This window comes from Galeopterus variegatus, unplaced genomic scaffold (assembly GCF_000696425.1).
Source record: "Galeopterus variegatus unplaced genomic scaffold, G_variegatus-3.0.2 Scaffold48, whole genome shotgun sequence".
Lineage (NCBI taxonomy): Eukaryota > Metazoa > Chordata > Mammalia > Dermoptera > Cynocephalidae > Galeopterus > Galeopterus variegatus.
Genome location: NW_007726159.1, coordinates 1,041,664 through 1,064,714, shown reverse-complemented (window position 1 = coordinate 1,064,714; position 23,051 = coordinate 1,041,664). Strand labels below are relative to the sequence as shown.

Genomic DNA, 23,051 nt, shown 5'->3' with positions numbered 1-23,051 from the left:
ATAGGCTGAAAAAACACACATCTAAAAAACGGAACAATTCTGGTAAAACCAGAATATAAAAGTGTAAAGACCAAATCAAATCGACAGTGGTGACTTATTTGGCCAATGAAAACAATGAATGCTCATGACCAGCAGTTCCCAAGTGCCCTGTGCAGGTGACTCAGGTGCTGCTCAGGAGCTGGTTAAGGAGAGTGGGAACAGGCCCAGCGAGTGGGGCTCCGAATCCTGCCTCAGCATCAAACAGAGAAGCCCTACTTCTATCTGTTTTCCCATATACTCTGAACATGTGTAAGTCATTTTTTTTAAGGCTTCCTGTGTTTAAAAAAGAAAATTCTAAAAACCACAGCAACATATCCATGCTGTTTCCAAGCACACAAAGAGAATTGAAATTAGGACATAGGAGACAATGAAGACTCCAAACAGTTAGAAAAATGAAGTTTTCTTCTTCTCTATGGATAATGTCAAAATGACTTGTTGACTAATGAGCCATATCGTAAGGAAGCAGACTACTAGTTATGGACCTTCAAGTTAACAGCACATATCCAGAGGCCAGCTAGCCAAGTGGGAAGGTATAACTGCTCACCTGGCTAGGCAACCACAACAGCAAGCAGGTCCCCTCTCAACCTGACCTTGGCAATGAGCGGCTTCTGAGAGGCCAAAGCTGTTTGCGGCCGAGAGCTTACTTCCCGCAGACATCATGGAGAATAAGAGACATGGGCTGTAGTGAGGTTTTCAATAAACTCAGACATGTCAACATGGCACTGTGTATATCCACTCAGGGATATGTGATAAACACAATTTTAAATGTTAAATTGTTAAAGATAATTGGTCAATATACGGTTATGCACCGTACTTGGTATACACAGCCACGATAAAATGTTACGAAACCTACTCCGAAAATGTAATGTTCACTAAGTAACATGTTCTAAAGGCTAAAAGGGGAAAAAAATGCTACACTAAAAAAAAATAGCATGTAAACTCTACTCTATCCTAATGCAGCAGGTGAAAAAGTTTTTTCTTTTTTTTTAAGTTACAACAGGCTTTATGCTTAATGCAATATATTGTAGACTTAGGAAATAGATCAAAATGAAAGATGTGATTTTTGATTAATAGATAACCAGTATCATGAGTTTTAAAATCAGACAAAAATGCTACTTAAAAAAAAGGAGAAAATGTCTAAATGAATCTGTACAAACCTTAGCAAGGAAGGTATAAAAACTTTCTTTTTAAAATAAGTTTCATTAGTTAGAAGGAAACAGAATTCTGAATTTTACCTTATATGTTTGGTCCTCATAGCTTTCCTAGACAATGCAGTCATAACCATTTTGCCAAACCCCAGTTAAAATAATCTAATAATGTAGAATCTTGGACAATCTATTATCTATGCATCTACAGAATCCTGAGTGTCACATTCAGTCAGTGAAAAGAAAGGCCAAATCTGACCATGTTTATACTATTCCGCAGTGAAAATAAAAGATCTAGAAAGGCAAATAAAAATGTCTTACTTACATGAGGGCCTTTTTACCTGTTGATTGTGCATTTAAAGAATTGAGTATGTGCCTTTCCTGCTCATTCAGTACTTTTCATGAAGTCCCATGTGAGTACATGCTGTTTTATAAACTGTGCAGTGTCTCAACTGCAGCAAAAATCAGGTACAAGTAAAGATAGTTTTTACCCCATGAAAAAACACTGAATACAGAGTTATAGGAACAAATTCAATATCATCTAACTTAAGAAGCTTTCATAATCAGGTATGCACATTGCTTGTAAAACACACACTACAAACAAAGTACAGCAACCTGCGAATCACATCATCTCAACAATTTTTCATTCTTTCTATTGACAAACATTTAAAAACAGCATCTTCGTCATATGAAAGTAAACAACAACAAAATCAGTTTTCCCCACACTAGTTTCTAATCCAAATAGCCTCACTGCAATTACTGTAAAATCACTAGCAATCACTGAATTGACTGGGCAAAGGTGGATTTGGCACTGTCCCCCCAAAAAAGTAAAATAATGCTTTAAACAGTTATAATCCATAGAGACCTAGGTTTACATCATGAATGCCGGGTGTGAAAAGTACGTAAAATGGTAGATCACATGATTATGGGTAAGAGATGGCATTGCTCCACACAGCACAAAAGAATTCTGTTGAAGTGGTCACAGCTCCTTTTACTTCGTAGCAGGGTTCTTGGGAGGAAGGAGTTTGTATGTGTTGAAGTAACCCACCACCTGCTGGGGCACCTCCGCCAAGACACACTGAGCAAGTGCTTCCTTTGGAGCCTTGTGAAAAACAAAATCGAAGTGACTTTATCGTTAACAAAATTTTAACAGCTTTTTGATAAAACACTAGGGATATCTCACCAACCATTAAAAAGCAATAATTTCCAATGCCTAGGCTTGTATCTTTTCTTAGGAACAGTACACAAAATATGGAATAAGCTAAGTAACCAATGTTACTTATGAATGCTATTACTATCCCTGCTATACTTGCTGAATCCTTTTTCGGTGCCAGCATTTTAACATTTGATGTTTTTTTGTTGTTCTTTAACTTTTAAGTGTGGCTCTTTCACTCACTTGGTTTTTTTTTTTTTTCACTTTTTATTTTGAAACAATTATTGATTCATAGGAAACCACAAAAATAATATAGAGAGGTCCCACATACCCTTCACTCAGTTTCCTCCAAAGGTAACATCTTATATCACTGTAGTATAATACTAAAACCAGAGCACTGACATTGGCACAGTTTACAGACCTTATTCAGATTTCACTAGTTTTACATGCACTTATTTGTGTGTGTGTGTGTGTGTGTGTGTGTGTGTGTGTGTGTGTGTGTGTGTGTGTGTGTGTGTGTGTGTGTGTGTGTGTGTGTGTGTGTGTGTGTGTGTGTGTGTCTGTGTCTGTGTGTGTATACTTCTATGCAATTTTATCAGCTGGGTAGACTGTGTAACCACCACCACAATCAAGATACAGAACTGTTTCATCACCACAAAAATTCCTAACATTACCAACTTATAATCACACACACCCTCCCCCACCCCTCCCAGTGCTGGTGAGAATGTAAAATGGTATAGCTACTCTAGAAAAGTTTGGCAGCTGCTTTAATAATTAAACATGCAACAACAACATGACCCAACAACTGAACTCGTAGGTATCCCACAATAATAAAAACTTATGTTCATACAAAAACCCATGCATATGGCAGCTCTATGTATAACAGACAAAAACTGGAAACAACCCAGATGTTCCTCAGTGGGCAAATGATTAAACAAACTGGTACACCCATACCATGGAATACTATTCAGCAATAAAAAGGAATACATGCAACAACTTGGGTGACTCTGGGGAGAATTAGGCTGAATGAAAAAAGCCAATCCCAAAAGGTTACATATTGTATGATTCCATTTATATAACTTATTTTTTTTTTTTTTTCAAATAAAGATGAAATACACAACATTGTTGAAATGACAACAGATTAGTAGTTTCTAGGAATTAAGGAGGGGATAGAGGTAGAAGAGAAGTAGGTGTGGCTATAAAAGGGACACATAAGGGATCCTTGTGGTGATGTATCTTAATTATATCAATGTAAACACCCTCATTGTGGACTGACCAGTGGCTCACTTGGGAAAGCAAGGTGCTAATAACATCAAGGTCAAGAGTTCAGATCTCTGTACTGGCCAGCCATAAGGAAAGAAAAATAATAGAGCCCTGGTTATGATTTTGTACTATAGTTTGCAAGATGTTACCAGTGAGTAAACTGAATAAAACAGTTTCCTGGGGGATTTTCATCAAACCAACTTCCAGCTTAATAAATTCAGCATATACTTGTATAGAGTTTTTTTCTATTGTTACAAAGGTAAAGATAAAATATATCTTAAGACATTCACAGTAATACAATTTTTAACAATTTATCACATAGACTACAAGAAGCGCACAAATATATGTCCTGAAGCAACACTGCCAAATCCAATCAGAGCTCTTTTATGGAAAAAGGACATCATTCACATATCCTCTAACGCTTCACACCTAATCAACTGCTTGGTATTGGACTGGCAAAGGTCTGTGTTTGATCACCTTAGTGTTTGAATAGGGAGGAGTGGTACTCACATTCTGGAACTGTCTGAAAGGCACAAACTGGACAATGTCTCTGATGGCCACCTCGCCTGATGGGGAGCGGAGACTTCCACCATCACCATCCAGAAACTCCATGGCACTAAAGTCAGCACCTCCAACTCCAACGATGATGATGGACATAGGCAGTTTGGCGGCATTAACTATAGCTTGTCTGGTTTCATCAAGATCTGTGATCACACCATCAGTAATGATCAACAGTACAAAATATTGCTGCCGAAAAAAGAAAGTGTGTGCGCTGAGCAGATCAAGCTCCAAAACAATAAAAACATTGGTTAATGACATCTCTACCTTGATGAGTCATTCAGTCTCTATCTTGCTCATTTTCCTTGTAGGATACCATCTACATAAAATATTCTAAGATTCTCTGCTGACAAGGAAATTGACACTTACAAAAACTGCAAGTTCATTAAAAGTGAAGCAGACCACAAAATACACGGAAGCAAGGCATCTAAATGTCAGAGATTAACCTTTCTGTAAACATAGGAATAAACACTTTAATTTAATTGAAGTATTAAATTATGTCAAAGTATCAATCAAGAGAGAAAGTGGCAACTCCATTCTCAAAAGATCAAGTAAATATGGAAGTAGCAGAATTGTTTACCAAACTAAAATACACTTTTAAAAACCGGATATGGTTTCAGAGGAGAAATCTTTCTGTCAGTTGTCATCTCTGATAAAACTTTCAAAGAGTAGTAAAATGTTACACAAAGTTGTGACTCCATCTTTTGCACAATTTAAGTCTAGAATGAAAATAAGATTTATAATGTGCTGAGTATTTACTCTGACCCAGGCCCTGTGCACTTTATATGAATTATCTTATTTAACTCTTTCAACAACTATATGAGGCTCATCTTACTTCTGAGTATACTGAAATTAAGAGAGATTTGATACCCAAGGTCAAATAGGTAATGGTTAGCTAATTCAAACTTCCTAGGACATTAAAGAGGGCAGTAAGAAATCCTGCAACACGGGCCGACCCGGTGGCGCACTGCTATAGTGCGCCGCTTGGGAAGCGCGGTGGCGCTCCCACCGAGGGTTCGGATCCCACATACAGACCGGCCGCTCACTGGCTGAGCGAGGGGTGGGAGCAACAGCGAGGGTTGCGATCCGTTGCCAGTCACGAAAAAAGACAAAAAGGAAAAAAAAAAAAGAAATCCTGCAACAGCTACTGATGTGGGAAGTCTTCTCAAGCCTTAATTTGTTAAGTCTGCTTCACAAAGTAGATAACCTTTATTTTTTGGTAGAACCTAAGAAAATTAACTTAAAAGACAAGAAAAGACTCATGAATGCAGGTGTTGTTTTGTTGTTGTCTTGTATTTAATGCTCATTAATGTAACAACAAACGATGTCACTTCCAAACCATGGATGATTGTATTATTGCTTCTTGCATTGACTTTGTTCGCAACAGACCAAATAAACAGAAAAATGGCACCAATCTATATTCTACCCGTCCCCTGGCCACAGAGCACTTACAGAAGCTGTCTGCTGTTGTGTGGCTGCAGCAGCAAACCTGGCCACATGATTTATGATTGGAGAAAAATTAGTTGGTCCATAGAGTTTTATCTGAGGAAGACAGGCACGATATGCCTCTACAATGCCTTGGATTCCTAGACCAAAAAAAGCAGTATTAAAAATTCTCAAGCACAATGTGTTTATTCACAATACTGGCTTATTTAATTATATATCAACATATAGTGCCTTAAATAGTCAAAAGTTCTGTCTTCAGGAGTTCATCTGAGCTACATATCACGAAACTCCACAGCTATGCTCAATTGCAAAAACCTGTAAACTCTGTCCTTCCTCAGTAGAAGACAAATTATTCATTATTATTCTCATCTCAGTCAAATTATTCATTAGTCTACAGTAGAGTTGTTACATTTGTGCTTACTTTTGCTGTGTTTTGGGAATGTGACTCTGATGGAAAAAGAACCATAGAAAAGGTGCTGCACATACAACTGATGAGAAGAAAAAGTTACTGATAAAATGAAAAACCATTTATGTATATGGCCAGAGATTCTACAAAAATTCAAGACGGCTAGAAACCTAATATTAATTCTAGTTAATTAATTAATGCAAGTATTTCTTCAATAACTTAAAGGTTAAGCATGGTAGAAAGTAGACTGCATTAGTTCCAAATACTCACTTCCAGGTTATTTATCACATTTTGCTGCAGAAGCACTAATGTGTTTGTTTATTGGGTACTGCCCCTGGACCTGCTGGGGTGTTAGAAAGTGGGACAGTGCCATTTGACCAGTTTTGACCAATGCATGTGAATGCACATGACATCCCTGTCTAAGTAGATGTTTTAGGGACTACTGCCTGTTTCTCCAGCTGTCTTGCTCTTTCCCTCTGCCAGGGGAGCAGCACATCCCAGACAGGTACTGTTTCTTCAGCCTGAGTCTCAGAATAAGAAACATGGAGCAAAGCTGCAGTCTAGTCACATGTAAAGTAAGCAAGAAATAAACAGTTATCATTATGAGCCACTGAGATTTAGAGATTGTTTATTACAATAGCACAACCTAGCAAAAGTTGACTGGCATTCCTGGTAAAAGCACTGCTGATGAAACTCGTATCCCATGTAGACACCTGCTGAATCTGCCCTTAATATCAGAGTGTTCAGAATATAAGTAGGATACTAGAAATCCTAAAGAATTCCCCATAATACTTGCTGAGATCATCACAGAAATATATTATAAAAAGCTTTTAATGTAAACCAAAACAGGTCTCTTGCTTTAAAAATGTCCTAGAGAACACATCAACAAAGAAGAGAAGCATATACTTGGTTTAAAAGCCTCATAAGACCAACTACCCTCTTCAAATTTAAGAGTTCCAATAAACTCTTCTTAATGACTTTGAACATAGGAACAAGAAGTTTTATGAACAACCTTTCAGGACATAACTAATTCATATGCAGAGGTGATTTTACATGCATAAGTTGCATGTAACTGGGAGTCAGTCCAGTAGTAATAAGAATAACATTAATATCAGCTGGCAGCAAGATCTCTCACTGCAATAACATACACTGGAGAAAAATTGAGCCCATAACTGCAATAATAATAATATTTTCTTCCATTTCTAAGATTTTAGCTTGCTTTTCAATCTCATGGTATAAACAATTGATTTAATTTGATTTCTTTACAAACATCAATAGCCTTCAATTCCTCAACTAAAACTGAATTATGCCAAAATTCCTCCTTTGCATTAAAGAAACAAGTGAGACATGATATTTCTAGGCAAGAAAGTTCAATGATTAATTAGGAAAAGGGGATTAAATTTCCTTGCCTTAGAATAAGATTGTATCTCTCTTGTCTAAAACCAAACTGATTCTTTTTCCAGACTATAACCAAAAGTAAAAAAGCTACACTTGGTGAGCAGCCCAGAAATGGGGTTATATTACTCACAGAGTCAACAAACTTCTAAAATAAATTATCACATAAGTCATCCATATTCATTTGCAATAAATGAAACCTGATTACAACAATTCCCCAAAATTATTCCAATTTCATCATAAGCATGAAGCACATTTCTTGAAAAGAATAATATTCTCAGTTTCAAATGGCTAGTGATAAGAGGTCACAACCAGCCACCAAAAGAGCCTCAAAGAAACACTGAATTAATATGGAAAAAATGGGGAAAAAAAGAGAAAAGCCTAATGCAAGCTGCCCCCAACAAAATGTTCATGCTCTTCTATCTTATGAATATTGTTTAGGAAGAGAAGGAAAGAACACCTTCTTCTGTCAGAAAGCTATACATTTTGTAATTGCAAATGGACCCTTTGCAGGAAATTAGCTTATTGTCTAGAATTTTAAATAACATCTCTGCCCCCACACCTACTTTTCCTCCTCCAAACTGTTTAGTCTTATATAATTTAGCGGGAGATTTGGCATTTTAGGTTGACTATTCAATGTGGTAAAAAGGAGGAAGCACTGGGATATTTGAGGTACATATTTGAGAAAAATGTGAAATGAAAGACAAATGCTGCCTCCTGCTCTTTACCCAGAGCAAAGCTTCTATAGAAGCTCAATTCATTGTTCCTTCCACCCACCGCATCTTCTTACAGAACACTATGTGAGCAACAGGTAATTAGATGCCAGACACTTTTTCTTTGTAGAGAGTGACTGCTACCCTGAAAAGAAAGCTCTAAAAGATCTGTATACTGAATAACTCATTTTATTGAAGGTTTATTTTAAAATCAACTTACATGTGAAAACACTTTTAATATATGATTATTTTTATTGATCTACTAGCAATAATGAGACCTTTTTTGTCCTATTAAACCTCTTAAGGTACAAGAATTTAGCCTACAACCTTCATCATCATCATAATACTGATCTGCTCCATAATTGTCACTACCACCCTAACCACCAATCTGGTGCATTTCTTCTACCTTATACACCAGAAGGTTAAATATGTCACAAAACAAAATGCAGAGACAGAGTTGGAATAGTTTTAAATAACAAAAAAAAAAAAAAAAAAGTAACAAAGACTAGTGAGGTTTTCAGTTTAAAGTCTTCATGTTTATTTTATAACTTACCATTACAGTAGGGACTGGATGAATTAAAGTTCATTGGAAATTCATGTGATACCTGTTAAAAGATGAAAGAACTGATGAGATCTGTTTTGCTTTTCTAGGAGGTAAAGCTTTAATAAGCGATTTCTCCTTACCTGCCACTGAGGAGGTATCTGGGCTCCAAAACCAAAAGCTGGAAACATTTTATCACTGAAAAGAAAATTTGAAAAAAAGAGAAATACCGTTTTTCAAAATATTAAGAGCTTTATCTTCACTCACAATATAATCAATAAGAGTTCATTTCAAAAAGATTTTCAAAATCTTAGAAAAGTATAAAGATAAAGCAAAGACTACCCATAATAACCGCCAGAGAGAACCAATGTTAACATTTGACAACTCTCAATCTAAATATTTTTCTGTGCATTGACAAAGAAAAATGTTTCTCTGTATATATTTTATAAAAATGGAGTTTATATTTGTGTTTCGCAACCTACTATTTTCCAGTTAAATCTTGTGCATCGTTTCACTGAACAAATGTGTAAATAAATCCATAAAGCCCTAAAAACCACAAATTTTTTTCATTAATTTACAGCAAACTCACTTGGCAGCAAAACCTGACTCAACTAAGTTATTTATAACTTTTATTTATGCCACTTAATATAAATATTCATACATTTGGCCACAGAAACATGGTAGAAATGCCACATATCATAAAACTCCCAGGTTTCTGCAGCAAAATGTATGAATATTTGACTGTGAGAAAGACAGGGACAGTAGACTTGAATATATAACATCATGTCAATGACTGCTAAGTATTCACTGTATGGATATTCTCTCCCAACTGATAGCGAGTGTTCTGCCATTATAACACACTGTACTGAACATACTCATTTTTCAGCTAGGGATAGTCTTTTTATATTAATTTTTTTTTTTTGACAGGGATCCAAACTCTTGACCTTGATGTTATCAGCACCATACTATCCCAAGTGAGCTAATCAGCCAGCCCATTTATATTAATTCTTTTTGTGTGTGTGTGTGACCGGTAAGGGGATCGCAACCCTTGGCTTGGTGTCGCCTGCACCGCGCTCAGCCAATGAGCACACTGGCCATCCCTATATAGGATCCGAACCCGCGGTGGGAGAGCCGCTGCGCTCCCAGTGCCGTTGTGCTCCCAGTGCCGCACTCTCCCGAGTGAGCCCCGGGATCGGCCCATTTATATTAATTCTTAATGGTGCTTTTTGCATTGAAGATAGATAGGTATGTCAGAAATATCTTTCCCAGTTTATAGTCTATCTTTAACTTTGTTTAAAAATCTTCCCTTTCATAGTTTTTAACATTAATGAATGTGAACACAAAAATTCTTTCATGATTTCTGCCTTCACCATCTTGCTTCAAGGCCTTCCTCACTACAAAATTATAAACAATTCACATATATTTTTTCCTTGAACTATCAAGTTTTGTTTTTGATATTAAACTTCTAATTCATGTGGAAAGTGTTTTGGAATAGGATATGAAGCAGAAACTGCTGCTCTCCACCAATATCTCTTCTCTCTTTAATAATAGAACACCTGAGGTAGAGACTACACCTCCTAGTTTTTCTGGGCTGGAGGAGGTCAGGCGGCTAGGGTCCAACCAAGGAGATGTGAATAGAAGTGATTTGTCAGCCACTTCTGAACCATACCCCTCAAAGAGAATGCACATTCATTCCCAGGTCCCTTTCTCCTCTTCCCACTGGCTAGACAAGATGAGAACCACAGCAGCTGCCTAGGACCCAGGGATGGAAGCTATGAATTAAAAATGGCAGAACTGCCCTATCAATCCTGAACTACTTACCTTTGGACATGCAACATGAAAAAGAAATAAACCTCTATTTTGTAGAAGCCACTTTGATTTGGGGTGTCCATTTCAGCAGTCTGGTCTATATTCTAATCTATACAGAATACTATCCTAGCACGTACAGGTATGAGTCAGGGATGCAAATTCAATTCTTATGCAGTTTGACAGCTTTTTTTTTTTTTTCGTCCTTTTTTGAAACTGGCCACACCATGCTCAGCCAGTGAGCGCTGTGAGCACACCGGTCATCCCTATATAGGATCCAAACCCGCGGCGGGAGCGCTGCTGCGCTCCCAACGCCGCACTCTCCCTGAGTGCGCCACGGGCTCAGCCCCAGTTTGACAGCTTTTACAACCCCTTCCCCTATCTAAAATGCCATCTATACTGTATACTAAATTCTATATACAGGTGGGTCTATTTCTAAACTGCTTGTTTGGTTCTACTGTCCATGTACTAGTTCTATACTCTAATTAGGATAACTTTAAAATAACTTTTAATATATGCTAGAGCAAATTTCTCTTCATTTCTTTCTTTTCTTATGAAAAATCTCTTGGCTGTTTTAATCCACTTTTCCTTCTAGAGAATTTTAAGCATCATTTTGTCAGAGTTTCACTGCAATTATGATTAAAATGGATTAATTCAGGGAGAAATTTTACACTTTACGTCATTATTATGACATCTTCCTATGTAGAAATCATGATATATCTTTCCATTTAAACAAGTTTAATTCTTTGTCCTTCGGTACAATTTTGTAATTTTCCTCACTAAAAATCCTAGACCTTTTTCTAAATTAATTTTCATTTTTTATTGCATTATTAATTGTGACTGTTATTCACTAAAATTTTTTTAATCAGCTATTGCTGGCTAGAGAGAAATTGTTGATTTTTTTTCAGATTTATTAAAATGTTTCAATGCCAGATAGGAGAAATGCCCAATTCATATTCTATTTTTATTTTCCCCAACCTCAGCCCAACCTCCCTCCCCCTCCCCACCTCCATCCCCAGCAACCCTGGGTAAGTTCTCTCCCTCTGCAAGTTCAACACACCACTGTGGTCTTTCTCTCCTTCCTTCTTTCTCTCTTAGCTCCCACTTATGAATGAGAACATGTGGCATTTTTCCCTCTGTGCCTGGCTTATTTCACTTAACACAATTTTCTCCAAGCTCATTCATGTTGCATCTCACTACTTTCTAATATTTCTAATATTTCTTGTTGATCCTTTTAGGTTTGAATTCATTCCTTATCATAATATTTGTTAGAATTATTATGAAATTTTCCTGGCCTGGTGCCTTTGTGAGGAGTGAGGGGTGGCTCTTTGACTCCCTATTCTATTCTTCCCACAGTTCCTGGTCTGTTCAGGTTTTCTGCCTCTTTGAGTCAATTTTGCTAATTTAGAGCTTCCTAAAAAATCATCCTTTAATTCAGATTTTCAAATGTAATAGCATAAAGTTTTGCAGAGTACTAAAATAACTTTTATGGGTTTTTTTCCTGAATTTATGCTTATAGTCTTTGTCTTGTTACTAATATTCTATGCATGTTTTCTCTCTTTCTTGGAGGTCAGTGTTGCCAAAGGTGGGTCTAAATTCTGTTGAACTTGCAAAGAATCATTTCTTATCAATTTGGTGGCTTTTCTTTAAACTTTCCAAATCATTACTACAAGAGCATGTCTCCAGAGCCCAACATCCCAGGCTCAATTCTGTCTCTGCCAGTTACCAGCTGAGTGACTCTGGACAAGTTTCTTAGCCCCTTGTGCCTCAGGTTTTCTCACCTCCACAAGGCAGATTACAGCACCCATCTCACAGCAAAGTATGAGCATTAGATGGACATTACATAGAAAGTACTTTAAATTGTCCCTGGCACAGAGTAGCTAACATGTATATGGAATCTACTTTTTTTTTTTTTTAAGGCAAGTGAAGAAGTAGGAGTGGAGATATTATTTTGTCTTTATTTTTTGCTTCCTATTCTTTAATTTTATTTTGTTAAAAAGCTAGTTCCTTTATATTCAATTATTCTTGTTTAAAAATAAAAGCATGTAAAGCCAGAAATTTTCCTTTACAGAGACAGGACCATGTACAGTCTTCTCATTGTCCTTAATTTCTAGATAGTCTATTATTACACTTTGATTTCCTCTCTGATCTAAGAACTACTTAAAAGTTTTTTGATTTCCATGTGGTAAATTATCTTTAGTTATCCTTTTGTTATTAACTTTCAGGTGGCAGTCTGAGAAAGCAACTCTACAAATTTTTTACTTTTTATATAAAAATCACATTACAATTGTGTTATTTTTAGATCTTTTTATTTTATATCTAGCTATTTATACTTGGAATACTTCGATTTTTCTCTTATTAAACTTGTCCATGGTTATTTTCATTTTGGATTATTAACAAAGTGTTCTATAAAGTAACATTTTATTATAGTTAATGATTTTTGCCTTTAGTTTACTAGTCTGATATTGGAATTTCCACCTTTGCTTTAGATTTGTTTGCATTTGCCTGAAAATTTCACTTTTTTAAGTACTGTGACAGATTAATGAAAAGCTCCATCAGTATATCAGAGCTTTTTATCATAAAATAATAATAAATGAAAACTAGTGAAAATTTATTTTGTGCTCTAATAGATCCAAAAAACATTACTAATGCAGATTTTTTCTGTTATTTAGTAAACCTTCAAGAGGACCAATTAATCTAGTCAAAATCTAACCACTGAGAATCCATTCAGAATATTTTATAGCAATTAGATCAAGTTATCCTTTAGCACTTGTTAAAAGTCACCATTAAAAAAATAATTTGACAACTGCCAAGGAAATAAATATGTTAAGAAACAGTTTTTTACTAATTTTACAAAACATGTCATCTGGACTTCAATCACACATACAACTTATCCTTAATGAATAAACCCCAAGCAAACCAGATCAAAGAAACATGAGCCTTGCTTACTTAAGTCAGCTATTAAATAAGCAAGCTATATATTATACATTATAACTACTCACAGCAAGAGATTAGAAATCAAATGTAAACACCAAGATTGTCACAAAGAGAAAAATAGAAAATATAAGACATAGAAAAATGTTATGGAGAAAGCTATTCCCCCTCAAAACCTTCATCTTATCACCTATATTAGAGTACTAGCTGGTGAAACAGAAAGTACCCTTTCTGAAAAATTATGAAAGCAAGTATTTTAGATTTTCCAAAGCCATACTCACGCATCATAATCTTGAATGACCAGTCCCACAGACCAGATGGCAGTCAAATACTCATTAACACCATTGGGGCTGATGTAATGAAGGGAGTCCGGAGACCTTGGGTCGCCATTGGAGCCAGTGAAGTCCACTCCCACCTGCCAAATAACAATTGTGGCCCTTACGAAGGAGAAGGAAGGGACGCCTGTGCTTTGATGTCCAGGAAAACTTCAGGAGAAGAGAGACAAACATTCATTCTGGAGCCTGCTACTGCTATTTCCTAACAAATGCCTCCCAGTATTTCCCTAAATGATTAGTTAAATAATTAACATGAAAGAACCTGCTGTTCCTATTTTTCTAGATATCTTAAATCATGAATTACTATACCCATGGCTTAAGACTTAAGGGTTGTTTTTGTAAGTTTGTTTGACTAATGCTTTCTATGCCTTAAATAACTATAGGATAACCACTGGTTTGTACTTATCTGCTTTCTCTCAAGAGGAAGAGATCTCGTCAACAAAGCCAAGAGGTGAATGATGAACCAAGACTGAGGTCTCTGATCTGAGGTCTCTGAGGAGACCATACTAAGCATACTGAGTAAATTTAGTCACAAAGTCGGTTTTGCAGTAAAAGAAAAAATACTGTGAAATGGAGAAAAAAGCAACGTTACAGCCTACATTGAAAAATTCAGTGTGTTACTTACAGTAAAATTTAGCTGACATCCTCCCATGATGTAGTCAAGGAATGTGCATTCTACTGTAACCTAAAAACAAATAGCAAATTGTTAATATTAAAACTCTTACTATATATGAAAAACAAAAAAGCTCTCTGGCATATGTTTTTAAGAGTTTTTAAACTGAGTAGCACATGATATAAACATGTGGAAATCACCCCTGTATTCATGTTTTAAGGCATCACTGTTCTACATGTCATGAATCTAAAAGATTTTATTTCAAGATAATTACAGCAATGTTAAGATTAGAATATTAATGGCCAAAGATAAAATACACTCACTTTAAGTTTTAAAAGTTAAGTAATGAGTCTAATATGTTGAGAGCTTTAACAAGCAAAGTAATCAAGATTCTTAAAAAAAACAAAAGCAAGCAACAACAATCAAAAAAACCTGCTCGTTCAATGTAAAAAATCTTGGCCTTTTCCCTCCACCCATAGTATCTCATCTTGAAATTATGGCCAAGATAGATGCACTGGGTCAGGCCATTCCCACTAATGGGATGGGAAAATACAATGATGCTTCACATTTCCTAAGATAATGAAAAACTTTAATATTCCTTATTCTTTGCTAAAAAGTTGTCATACCTTGGAAGTGAAGCTACTGGGAAAGATTTCTTTACTATTTCCTACTCTATTCTTTTCTCTAAAGGTGACCAGATGTTAAGTGATTTTCAACTGCCTAAAATTCAAGTATTTGATATAAAGCAGACTGACAGAAGAACACAAAATGTGATCTGAAAACATTATAAGTGGCCAAGGCCAACTGACCTCACAATGTTTCACACTAATAACACCTGAATTCTTGTAGCTTTTTTTCTTTTGCCTCTTTTTTTCATTTATGCATTCAAATTCAATCTGTAGGAAGAGAAGACAAAATGTTAATTTTTACTAGCAATATAAGAAATGCAAATGAACGACTTTTTTCCCTTGGAATCAAACCACCTACTGATTTGATCCATTGCAAAACAAAACTGTGAAACAATTACATAATACATTAAGTATGTGAAATATTTATCAGTTAAATTTCCAACAATTAAGGCACTCATAAAATTGCATACTTTTTAAAATATTCCCAAGTATAAATTTTGCCTCTGTAGGTAATTTCCTTCCAAATGCACCAAGTAATAATCTTTCTTCTTTATAATAAAGGAAATGAAATATTACTCCTAGCTGTTACCAACACAAAGAACAAAAAATATGCTGCTAAGAAAAGAAGGAAAAAACTTAATATCATATATGAAGCTCAACCCTATGGTCAAATATGCAGCAAAGATCATCTCTTTCCACTGGGAATACATGTTAGAAATAGATCAATATCTAACACCTTCTCCTTTTTATTTCCTTCCCCCAAACAGAATGGTCTTCCTGTCCAGCTCCTACCCACATATCCACCTATCCATCTTTAAGGCTTGGATCTAGTTTTCCTCCTGTACAATTTCCACTAGTGTTCTAAACTTCTCTCATCTCCATCCATCTCCTTAAACTTCTACGACCACATAAAATTTAGTTATATACTCTTTAATATTCTCAATTATTTCATTTAGTTTTTTCTTCACACCTAGGATATAATCACCTCTAACTTATACTTTCATACTTTTGAATTTTCACTGTCTTGCCTAATAATAAGAACAAAAGAGACACTCAATGAATACCTGATAAGTCACCTCTTCTGTTTAACAGAAAGCCACTTAGGTATTTCAGGCAGTCACTGATAATTTTCTAAGAATCAAACTTTAAAATATACATTGGAAGGGCTGGCCGGTTAGCTCAGTTGGTTAGACTACAGTGTTGTAACATCGAGGACAAAGGTTCAGATCCCCTTACTGGACAGCCGCTGCCCACCCCCTTACCCTCCAAAAAAGAGTATTAAAAAAAAAAAAAAGTACAATTGACACAATAATGCAAAATAAAATTATGTTAAGTTTCTTGATGGTTCAGTAGTTGCCAGAGTCTCAGTCATAATCATAAATCTTAATTATTGAGTATTAGAGATGCAGAAATGCCCTAAACAGAATTCGCATTGAAAAAAGCCTGGATTATCTCACTTCATTCACACTTTATACAGAGTGTCAAATGGCAGGCACCTTGCTAGGTAGGCACTGTGAACACAACAATGATAAGACATGGCCCTGCCCCTGGGTAAACTTTGTCACTGCAGTAACATTAAAAGCTTATCTGTCATAGGGGAAAGGAAGGGTCAAGTTAAGTGGATTTAGGAAATCTTTACATGATCCATAAAGTATTATACGGTATAGTATAATACTTTACATAATCCAGAAGCATTATACAGCTGTTAGTTCATTATCTTCTAAAGGCAGATCATTTACTGATTCTGGAAAAAAACAATTCCAGATCACTCTTCCATACTTTGCTCTTTTAGGTAGTGGGCTTTATTTTAAGAGTTCAGACTTTTGTCATTTTGCATTAGTTCTGCCCTTTTAAAAAAATCCTTAAATAGAATATTTACATCTGAATTTTTCTGTTGTTTTAATTCAAAGACTGTTTACTCAAAGCCAATTCAATCTTTGCATTTAAACCATTACGTGTGATCTGAAGTCTTTCTCCTACTCCACACAAGTATTTCTATACAGGCTATGTTAAGTACCTGGGCTTTGTGATCAGGAGTAGGGACAGGACTGGAGATCACTATATGGCCTACTGAAAATTCGAGTCCTATTATGTTTGTTTAAAACTCATTTCTTCCAGTTATTTAAAACAAATGGCTCGTGAGTTTTATTTATTCATTTCATTTTTTAAGTTTTGATCTAAAATTATCAGTGTCTTTTTTAGGTCACCTCACTTACATGGCTAGGTAAAATAGACCTTCTCACCTGAACATAATCTTTTACCTCTTAAACACTATGTTTGTATTTTCAAAAGAAAATATTCTATTCATGAGCATTATTCAGGTCTCTAAACAACTAATAAACAATTCATATTATTTGATTATAAGTAAGCTACAAAAAGAATTTAAAATGTATTCAAACTAGAAAGGTAAATAAAACACTTTGGAACAGGTTTTTGGCCACACTAGTTTAGACAGAGAGTTTCAGAAGCACTCTCAGAAATATGTTGAGATGCTAAATAATAAACAGTATGTAGTTAAAGCAGCCAAAAGATCTTAAAATTAGTGCCATTAGATGGCAGCATAATATATAATTTCAAATACCATGAACTACACCTTTGTCCTTGTCTTTGGTAAGGACAAGTCAGAGAGAAGAGTTAGAGGGCAGATTGTAAAAGCCTGTTCAAAAGTAGCATGAATGTATACAATTCAAGCCCAGATATTTGTCCAGTGTTGTAGGTATTAATTATTGTGACCAGTGAAATGCCAAAAGCATTAAAACTAAGGATTTTCAGTCAAACCATATTTGCTGTCTTAAGCCAAAAGCAGCCAAACCTCTAAATAAAAAAGTAAATGTGTTGAGAAAGAGTCTCACAGGTGTAGTCACCTGCCTTGGGCCTGGAACACTTCCTTACAAAGAGAAAAAAGTCCTCACAGCCTTATGTGGAATACCTTCACAGGTTCAGGCTCAGTGAGTGCTCCTTTGTTCTGCTTAAGCCTGTGTGTCAATAACCCTCACGCTCACCCCCAGCTTTCAGTATTTCAGACTATATAAGGGAGGGGTGGAGTCCTGCTGCTGCAACACCAGAAGGATACACATATGCCAAGTGCCCTGCATTGGCTGCTGGAGAGACTTGCCAGCCATGGGGGACCTATACTCACTACTGAAGCTGATCTTGCCCTGTATCTTCTCAATGTGAGTAAAGCATTGCTCCATCTGGTACTTGACTGTGTTGTGTTTGCCTTGGTGACTCTAATACCAAGAGACAATGGGCAAAAGTGCTTGGATTTCTATTCTTAGTGACTGACATTGTGATGATCTTCGCAATCCTCCACGTAGTTGGAGTTCTCACCTGACACTGGTAACCGTTACATGGTGTGCTCAACAAAACTCATACCCCAAGTAGGAATTTTGGATTATCTGATTGCTAAACAAATAAAACCCATAGATTTCAGAGTACTATGCAATACAGAGTAAAACACGGAAAACTGTTTGCTATGCCAAGGGGGAAAAAAAATGAAATAATAAATACATAGCCAAACTATAAGGTATATGCAAATACAAAGACATAACTTACAGGTGAGTTTCTGGAGGCTTCTTTAAGTTTTGTCATGGTGGTTTGAAATGTTCCAATGAGATCATGTGACCCATCATTGTCATAATCATAACACTCTACCTGGAATTAAGTATAAGAAAAATATATAAAAATCAATATAATTTAATTAAAAAGTATTGGTTACAATAAATGTGACCTATCAAGAATTGCTCTTTTAATTAAAATATGTAAAAATGCTTAATATGCAGTCCCTACCTGGAGGAGTAGGAACTAAGTTCCTAGAACAGCAATACTGAAACACTTTCAAACCCTAGCTATCCTTGTGATGGGGCTCTAAGATAAATCACAGGCAGATGAAAAACAAATACTATTAAAATTCCACATCAAGCAGCTTCCAGCTCCTCTATTACACCCTCTATAAGTGTTGATAAAGGGCAAAATGGAATTACACCTTTTTCATCTGTTCCTTTACCTTATCGCTATACAATGGCTAGGAGCTATTATCTGGAGAAAGAAAGGAAGTCAATGTCCTAGGCAGCTAAAAATTAAATAATTAAATCCTAGATAATTTAGAATTATGGAAAATGTATTTCATTAACTGCAATCTGGTGGGGCTAGGCTTGTACTTGGAGTTGGAGATGATGAAGTCAGATTTACATCGTTCTGAGGATCACAACTCTTCCAATTAAAAGGAAAATTCCAGGGCAAGATTACTGAGTCCACTTAGGAAGTATCTATACTGGATCATATTTACTCTATTTCCATTTAAGACAGGGTGGGTTCTAGTCTAGATTTGGTTCTTATTAAATGCTCTCTTGCTGAAAGTAAAAATGAGAGTATTTACCAGATTGACAGATGTAGCCAAAAAAGGTAAATATTCACCAGAATATTAGAATATTCTTTGCAATAGGAAAAATTACATGGCGTAAACTATTAGCAAGCAGAGGTGCTCAAGGGAAGCTAAAAACTGACCACAGTGATTCATTCAACACCAGTTTTCATAGTACTTTATAATTTCAAAACAGAATATTTCATTTCTGTAAACATTTATTATGTATACTGTGCACATTCTGTAAATAGCCTTGTGAGGTAGACAAAGTGGGAATCCTATTACTATTATTCCCATTTTGCAGAACTAAAACTTGGAGGAATTAAATAAGAAGTTTTAGAAGACGGTATACCCTGTGCAATAACCAACACTGATAAAGTAAAGCTGTGCTAAGGGCTCTTCTGAATCCTTCTAGAGCATGTGCTTCAAAATAAAAGCTTGTTACTGAGCAACTTTCATTTACCCTCAGCCAACAGACAGTTCCATCTTGCTATCTGCCTTCACGAAGTTATCTTAATCACCAAGCTAAAATGCTCGGAATTTTTATATGCTCACTTGGCAAAGTGTTTGTTTTTCTGCTCAGTTCTATAAATTGAGTGCTTATCATAACCAAAACTCCTTCATTCCTTATTTGCATTTTCATTATTCTTCAGGAAGACTAAAAATCAATCAATCAATTATAATAGACAAGATCTAGAACTGCAATTTTGAGCAACAGTAAGGGATTTTATTCGTTTAAAGAAATGCTTGGTAAGCACTTTGGTCACTGACCAAGTCTGACAGTTTGACTTTTGGCCTACATATTAAATATCCAATTTTTAAACCAAAGGCCCTTTATCTGACTATAACATGTCAAGTAAAAAGAAAATTAATAATTTTAATAATCTCTTTCTAGAGGAAATAAAATTTAGAAAGAGTAGAAAACAATCTTAATGTTTTAATAAGTTCAATTTTTTTGGTTTTGTGTTTGTTTTCATGGAGGCTGGCCAGCCAGACCAAGTTCATGCTTTCTTTTTAATAGACATTTTTCAGTTACAGAAAATATAACTTTAATTTTTAGATTTGCATTCAGGGAACACCAATTTATATCTAAGACAAGATTAAGCTTTGATAAAGCCAAGATTTTATTTAGAAGAATGTCATGAAGGGCTAAAACTGTTCATATGTTTAGACTGAATGAAACTTCAGGAAATGTAAAAAATATTTTTAGGGATGGCCAGTTAGCTCAGTTGGTTAGAGTTCAGCCACTAAAACACCAAGGTCATGGGTTCAGATCCCCATACTGGCCAATCACCAAGGAAAAAAAAAAGAAACTAAAAGCTCTGTTACTCACTATAATACATATATAGGAGAAGCTCCCCGATGTCCCCTTGAATGCAAACATGACATTTATAATGCTGGCATATGTTCAGATACAATTTTAGGTTAGGTGATTTGCATCACTTAATTTTTCTCTTCTTAAGAATTCAAAGACCAGTACTATTGGCTGCTTAAACAACAGTATGGATAATAATGTATGCATATGTGCATATGTATGTAAATGTGCGAATGTATGCATATACATTTGATTCATTTACATAATATACATATGCATGTGGGTATATAATATCCACATGCATTTACACACATACCTAATAAATGTATGCATATATACATATATGCATATGAGTATATGTAAAAGAATGCACACACCACACAACACTACATTCAATAAGGCATTCCCATTTTAGGCAAGGTGGCAGCATGCATGATTATTTCTCTTATTCACTTGATCTTAGGGAAATAATACATGCTGGAGTGATAACACATTGCAGCAAAGGAATTACAGAGGATTCTAACTCTTTTCTCTGCTCTATAACTCTTCTCTATGCCTCTAAGCAATTTCCAAATAGTAAGAGAATAACAGTTGTATGGCTTTCTGATATTGCAAAGAAATACAGAACTAAAGAAATAGTCAGTGATGATGTGGCAAACCAAGTTGTGTATAGTTAAAAACAAATGGAGAAACTTTTAAGAATGGAAAACATTCATCAGAGAAAGCTCAGAAAATCAGTTTACTTACTATAATAAAATAGCCCTGTAAGCATACCACTGTGAGCAAAAAAGTTTAAAAAACATTGTTTGGTTGTTAACATATCATTATAAACAATCAAATAGTTATGGTTTAGGCAATTTTCCCCCAGACTTTACTGCCTTCTCAGATCTAATGATGCTTACTATTTTTAATGTAAAAAGCAAAAGTTCTGGATTTGGTATAACAACAAAAAGCAATTTTTTATAGCTACTTTTCTACTATTTATTTTGTACCTAGATTTTCACAGCTGTTTGAAACACCATACAAATTATACTTACTTTGATTTTTAAAGTTCTCTACAAACTTGGAACAATTTTTTTATGGTTCTCAGAAATAAAGCAGTTTTCAATAATAATGGCATCTCTACTGTGTTTAACAGTTTACAAAATTTTCACTTTTGTTAATTTCATCTTTATTTCTTTGTAAGGTAGAAATTATTTCCATCATGTAAGTGAAGAAGTTAAGTTACCTGCCCAATTATCTCTTTTATTGGTTAAAGGGCTAAGACAAGACTTGAACTGCGGTCTGACTCCAAACCCTGTATTCGTTCCACATTATCACCTTTCCTGCTTTCACCACATTAATTACAAAACAGCAACAATAACAAACATTGGTCTGCTGACCTCTGAACATAAAAGAAATGCTTCTTACTAGAATCATGTAAAAACAACGACTCTAGTAAAAAAAGTGTCTTAAATACTTGACAGTGGGGTGGATAAATGCCTATGAATAAAAAATTAAATAAAACAAACACTGAAACATCTTCTGCTGTTCCCTGTTCCCACTCCACTTCCCTGACACTCTAAAATTAAAGCCATCTAAAAGCTTTCAATGAATTAATCTTGTTCTGCAAATAAGGGACAGAAATGCTACCACTATTTTCCTCCCTTGCTAAGAATAGAAGGAAGCCCTGGGTTCTTAGGATAATATCTGCTTTTATCTGTAAGGGACAGACCACAGGCTAAGAATGCAGTTAAAGGTTCCCATTCGCAGAGCAAAGGAATCTTATTAAAAGGAAAAAATATTTAAATTGGGCATTTAATTTTTAAAATGCAGAGTAGAAACTACACTGTTCGATTAAGTATTAGATCAACAGATTAGTCAAACCTGCCTACTCTTTCGAAGTATTTTACTTACCAGAAGACATTTCTATTTTAGTATTACTATATATACATAAAATTCAACTCTTAGGTGTCTGTCATATCATTTACTTTCTTTAAATCCTGTTTTATATATTAATTTTATAAAATAGGTAAGCATGTATGTATAAGATATATGTAATTTCAAATTACCTTAATGGTTTTGTCCATATCTCCATAGCACAGGGAGTTAAGAGAAATTTTAAAAGGCTTCCAAACAGGATTCAAGTTGTTTTTAATAACCTATAAAAATGAAGGTTCAAAGATCTGTTAGAAAAACATCCAATTCATTAATGTTTTGCTTTTGCCTTTCTTAGGATCATGCTACACTCTCATCATTCATCGTTCACCTCTTTACCCACTCAACTATTTCAATGAAAAACTAGCTAGTACAATATTATGCAACCATTATATGAAACATGTAATAGATTGTCCAATTGTGGTACATTTTGAGGAAAGAAGAAAACTATTTGGGAAACATATCCACCTGTTACAGGGT

At 35.3% G+C, this 23,051-nt stretch overlaps 1 protein-coding gene across 1 annotated transcript in view; it reads right to left on the bottom strand.

Annotated features, from left to right (window-relative positions):
* Nucleotides 1–1,086: 1,086 nt before the first annotated feature.
* CPNE3 (copine III) overlaps nucleotides 1,087–23,051 on the bottom strand; it is a 52,826-nt gene continuing 30,861 nt past the window's right edge. Inside the window, exons 7-16 of the mRNA XM_008572605.1 lie at nucleotides 22,706–22,795; nucleotides 18,532–18,630; nucleotides 15,157–15,243; nucleotides 14,360–14,419; nucleotides 13,681–13,814; nucleotides 8,803–8,857; nucleotides 8,672–8,723; nucleotides 5,611–5,744; nucleotides 4,111–4,347; nucleotides 1,087–2,286 (exon numbers count right to left, since the gene is read on the bottom strand). Of these exons, the coding sequence (XP_008570827.1) occupies nucleotides 2,176–2,286; nucleotides 4,111–4,347; nucleotides 5,611–5,744; nucleotides 8,672–8,723; nucleotides 8,803–8,857; nucleotides 13,681–13,814; nucleotides 14,360–14,419; nucleotides 15,157–15,243; nucleotides 18,532–18,630; nucleotides 22,706–22,795 (1,059 nt within the window). The 3' untranslated portion in view covers nucleotides 1,087–2,175. The remainder of the gene's footprint in view (nucleotides 2,287–4,110; nucleotides 4,348–5,610; nucleotides 5,745–8,671; nucleotides 8,724–8,802; nucleotides 8,858–13,680; nucleotides 13,815–14,359; nucleotides 14,420–15,156; nucleotides 15,244–18,531; nucleotides 18,631–22,705; nucleotides 22,796–23,051) is intronic.